The sequence below is a fragment of the Myripristis murdjan genome, chromosome 4, assembly GCF_902150065.1.
Source record: "Myripristis murdjan chromosome 4, fMyrMur1.1, whole genome shotgun sequence".
NCBI classification, from domain to species: Eukaryota; Metazoa; Chordata; class Actinopteri; order Holocentriformes; family Holocentridae; genus Myripristis; species Myripristis murdjan.
In genome coordinates, this window is record NC_043983.1 from 28,649,055 (window position 1) to 28,654,052 (window position 4,998).

Sequence of the window (4,998 nt, forward strand, 5' to 3'; positions counted from 1 at the left end):
TCCATGCTTGTGGGAGAGAGTATTAGTTTTAACGTGTATCTGACAGTAATTATGTAATCTGAAATGCTCATTAATCCCTCCGATGCTTCGAGTTCTGCTCCTATGGAAATGTACTGCTATCTTCTTTAAACAGACTGTCAGATTGCATTTATGAACGCACGCTGAGTAAAAAGCAATGATGTGAGTTTTCATTAGTGAGGGAAAACCAGAAGAGAGATCTAGTGAGGAAAGGTTGCTAAAAAAGTTCACTTTGTTCCAAGTAGGCTATTTGAATAATTTAATGGCAACCAAATCAGTACCATTTTTACAAGCACTTCAATAATCTACAACAAACTTTGTACTCAAATGGTGGCAATGTACAATAAATAATACAACCTTTAACTCTTAAGTTAACTTAAGTATCAACTCCCTACTAATACATTCAAACAACATGCTTTTGGGAAGCAATAAAAGGCATACTCTCAGGATATACAAGGAAACTAAAATATCATCATGCAATGTGAAACATCCCATTTCTACAATAATTCCACTCAAATAAATTAGCACTGAAAATCACAACTCGTCATGTCTCACTGACATGTCAGTATAATAAGAATAAGGACTGGACCGATGTTTTGGACTGATATTTGGTTATTATTAAAAAAAAATCAGATCTTGCTCAGTCAGTGTTTTCTACCTCTAATGCAATGGATATGATGTACTTTATTGGATTACATTTATTTTATTGTGCAATTCATCAATTCATCTAGTTATCTATGCTCTTAAACCTAAATTGCCTCTAATGTGTTTTGATCACGTTCCACACAATTACGCATGAATATGTCTTACTATGATCACAAATGACAGAGAGAGAGAAACACTGACTACTTGACCTATTTTGGAAGTTTTTTTCAGCGTGAAAAAGATGTCAAACATTGGCACAAAATATCAGCTACTGGCAGTTTGAACTCAAGAATTTTCGGCATCGGCCTTCAGAGACCCACAGTGGTCGAGCTTTAGTTTGAATCGCCTTGAAAAAGTGTCCCAGAATGCCCCCCCACCCACCCCCACCCCCTCCCCATGACAAACGGAGTGGCCTTCTGCAACCCTTTGCTAAAGGCGGCGCATCGCTATTGAGTCCTCGGTCCTCTGTGGATTTGTTGTCTTCCTTAGTGCAGTCATCAGCTAAGTTGCCGAAGATAAATTCTTATAGCAGCGACCCATTATGTGGCACTGACAGTTAAAGGATACATCTTGCAACTATACTCTCTCTTTCTCTCTCTCTCTCTCTCATACACACACACACACACACACACACACACACACAGACTCACCCAAACTAAGTGTGACCATTGCATCTTACATCCTCTATCTTTATCTGCACAGGAAACACCTCTGCAAAGACGGGTGAAGGAGGGCCGCTGCTTGGTTTGCTGACGCAGCTCCGTGGTCAGAGCGGGCGTCAGTCACCCGGTGATTCATTCATTGTCAAACAAGTTCTATTCCCCCTACACACACAAACTTATCATCCACTGCAAACAGACACTACAGAGCCATTAGCATCGTTGGCATTCAGGGTTGTCTTGCCTCCTCCTCTTGTTTAGACAGTCCTCCGGTGGCGCGGTGCTCGGCGTTGGGATCCTCCCGTTGCGTTACCGTGGCACAGTTTGCTTCTGGATCTAGTGACGATGCCGAGGTGCAAGGCCTCTGTATCTGTCTGTGTGCCGAGAGGGTCGACCCTCCTTCCTTCCCTCCAGCGGCCGCTCCTCCCTCCCGAAAGAGCCCAAACATTCCAGTTAGGGTTTTTTATGTTCTGTCCCTCTGCCCCCGGTGCTGTTTTCATCCCTTCATGGCGTCAGCGGCAAGGTTTTCCAGGAGGGTTCTATAAATGTCCGAACGGAGGAACCGCGGATACGAGTCTCTCTCCATCAGCCCATAAACTATCTTCTGAGCGTCATCGAAGCAGTGCATGGTGGGAGTCTTGACATTCCTCTTGATCTGCTCCCGGGTGTGATAATCAATGTTGATCTGGAGTGAGTTGGATAGAGAGGAATAAGGGGGGGGAGGGTGAGCTAAGGAGTTTGAGATCCAACATTACGTAAGCATTTGAGTCAATATTTTCCCCTACATATTGCAAACTCTTTTTTAAGTGCTCGTTACGGTGTTTTTATTGTGCTGAGATAGCAGTCTGTAGGGAATTGACTGTGTGCAAGAGATAGTGAGTGTGTGTGTGTGTGCGCCAGAAACAGAGCGGCAGAAATGGTGGAATGGAATATGAGCCTGTGTCCATGTATTTGTCAGGTCTCATAAGTGGTGCGCTTGATCAAAATTACCTCTTTTGGAGATTCTGCCTTGATGAACTGTTCGTATATCTTCTTGGCCCTCGAGGACATTCTGAACGAAGACTTGATTTTCTTGTAATCCTCGCAGGTGAGCCAGAACTCGATGTTTTCATCACTGAACTCGGACTTCAGAAAGGTGCGAAAAGTGGCAAGCCCATCTGAGGAAAACATGGAAAACGTGCCGAGCATGAATCATGGATCAGCACTTTTCTTCAGCTTTTATAGTCATTATCTCTTAAATGGGTTATTCTCGCAAACATTCGCTTTTCGCTATGTCTTCTCAATCTCAGGGGAGAAGCAACCTACATTTAGACTCCAGAAGCTTTTCCAGTGACTGTGACCATTGTTGGGTATCTTCTAAACTTAGCCTGCTGGGAGAGAATGCAAGTTGGATTACTCAAGCAGAATCAAATTTGGGTAAAATAAAGCCAGCGAGCCGTGTGATGCAAGGACACAGGAGCAGACTAATCAAGAAAGCATTAAGGATGTATTTATCAAATTCTTCCCCCCCCTCTCCAAAAAAATGAAAATGTCAAACCACTGGTTATGTCGGGGTGTGCGCGCACCATGCCAAAGCAAACATAGTGTCCCTAGTTCATTTGAATCGTTTCAAAATGCCATAGATGGAAATGATAGGAGCAGGCTGGCTATTTTAAAACTGAAATGTATGCAAAACACTCAATATGTCTCCTTACCTCTCAGAGCTTGACGAGTGTGAGAACATGCACTGGAGTCGGCACATAAAGTTCTTTCCACTGTGTAGAGATAAGAATTATATTAATATAGCCATCCTGGATTTACTGCTGTATATTTAGTTTCAAGTGAAGATGTCAAAGTATGCCAGGCATTTAGTAATTAAAAAAGCGAGCATGTGGGACAGTAAAGTTAGATAACATTATTGCCTTCTCACTATTTTCAGAGGATATTACCATGAAGCATCCATAGATCCTGTAGCTGGATATATTTCTAGTGTCTCGAGCATCCACAGCTGTGATCTACTGTGTATCTGTAGCACTTCTGTTTTGGCATGCCCTTGTTCCTTCCCTGTATATGGATGGATTATCTGACCAGTTTCTGTGTAAACCCTCTCAGCAAAGCATCGCTCACGAGGACGCCGACTAAAAATCGGACTAATGTCCATCGAGCACCCAGCAAATTCATCTCGAAAGCCCGGCGCTCGGCTCAAAGTAAAAGTTTCACTCACATGTTCTTGTTTCTCTTCCTGTCATCTCTGTCCATGATGAAGTGCTGTGTGTTGACTGGTTCGACGATTAGGCTGGGCATTGTTTTCTAAGTCCACACTCTCAGGCTCCTGGCCCTGGTCATGCTGTGGCTGAGAGACACTCGAGAGGGTTTCCCCGCGACACGGCTTTTTATACCAGGTCTCCTGTTGCTACGGGGCTGCTGGGATACATCACCAGCTCAGCCCAGAGAGAGAGAGAGAGAGAGAGAGGAAGCACCCCTTCCTTCCTCCTCCTCCTCCTCCTCCTCCTCCCCCTCCTCCTTTTCCTCTCCTCCTACCTCACCGTTAGAAGCAACAACACATACTCACACTGTATTTATCCCTCCCAGCCCCTGTTGCTGTCTTACTCCCTATTATGTCTCTCTGTATCGCTCCCTCTCCCTTCCTCCCTCCCTCCCTTTCCTAACTCTTTGCTCCTTCCCTCCTCCTCCTCCTCCTCCTCCTCTTTATTCTAACTGGACAAGTCAAACAGACAGCGCTGGTGAGCTCTCTGTGGTTGAAAGCCTACTGTGTTCAAATTATTTTTAGGCTGGCGGCACAGATGCAAATGACAGTAACAGTGGCTGCGATAAGCAATTTGTGACCTTTGCTCACTGTGCGTTTTGGTAGCCGGTTTGAAATGTAATTAGGAGGTTAAGGCTGTCAAAGACAAATGGTAAGGATTTCTCCTCTATTGAGATGCATATTTTCTCCAACTCCTGCTTTTTTTCTCTCTCTCTCTCTCTCTCTCTCTTCTTTGCTGTCTTTGTGAGAAATGCGAGGGCGCCACAATGTGAGAAAGGGGAAACAGCAAAATTGATTGCAACAGTAAGACTCGGTGAGGCGACAGGAAGTTGGCAAGATTATCAGATTATCACATCGTGACCATTCCCTCATTTCAGCCACAAAGCCTTTGCTTAAACAACCCATACCTCCAACATATGGCCGTAAGGTAGATTGAAAACCTCAGCTAGAACGCAGAATATGCATGTCTGTCAGTGTGTGTGTGTGTGTGAGTGCGCGTATGCGTGTGTGTTACTGTATTTCTATACCAAATAAGGGCACAAAGATGGGGAAAATCCTTCAAAATGAGGACATTTAGCTGGTCCTGCGTGTTTAGGGGCTTCTTTAGGGTTGAGACTTGGGTTTGGGGTTGAGATTTTAACAAGTGGATTATTAGATATAGGCAAAGGTGAAGGTTAGAGCCAGGTCAGGACTTGGGGTTTGGGGTTTGAAGTTAAAGTTAGGATAAGTGTTAGGTCAGCATGAGTGTTAGAGGTTAGGTGAGTCATAGTGAGAGTTAGGGGGAGGCTTTGAGGTTTAAGAATGAATGCATTCAATCAAGCTCCTTATAAGTAGGGTAACACAAAAGTGTGTGTGTGAGAGAGAGAGAGACAGAGAGCGGAAGCACTAGAAAGAGTGAGAGAGAAAAGAGAGAATGTATTCATTTCAGTC

The 4,998-nt window shown here is 44.2% G+C and overlaps 1 protein-coding gene across 2 annotated transcripts; it reads right to left on the reverse strand.

Annotated features, from left to right (window-relative positions):
• Positions 1-269: 269 nt before the first annotated feature.
• On the reverse strand, positions 270-3,767 carry LOC115358520 (regulator of G-protein signaling 21-like). 2 transcript variants are annotated; one of them, XM_030050551.1, is made up of 5 exons: positions 3,526-3,767; positions 3,017-3,076; positions 2,628-2,689; positions 2,313-2,479; positions 270-2,007 (listed from the first exon to the last, which is right to left on the reverse strand). In XM_030050551.1, exons 1-5 carry the CDS (start codon positions 3,603-3,605, stop codon positions 1,819-1,821), a joined length of 558 nt encoding a protein of 185 aa, XP_029906411.1. In that variant the 5' UTR covers positions 3,606-3,767; the 3' UTR covers positions 270-1,818. The 2 variants fall into 2 exon arrangements, with proteins under 2 accessions (XP_029906411.1, XP_029906409.1); XM_030050549.1 differs by having other exon boundaries at positions 2,628-2,692; positions 3,526-3,766.
• Between the last annotated feature and the right edge of the window lie 1,231 nt (positions 3,768-4,998).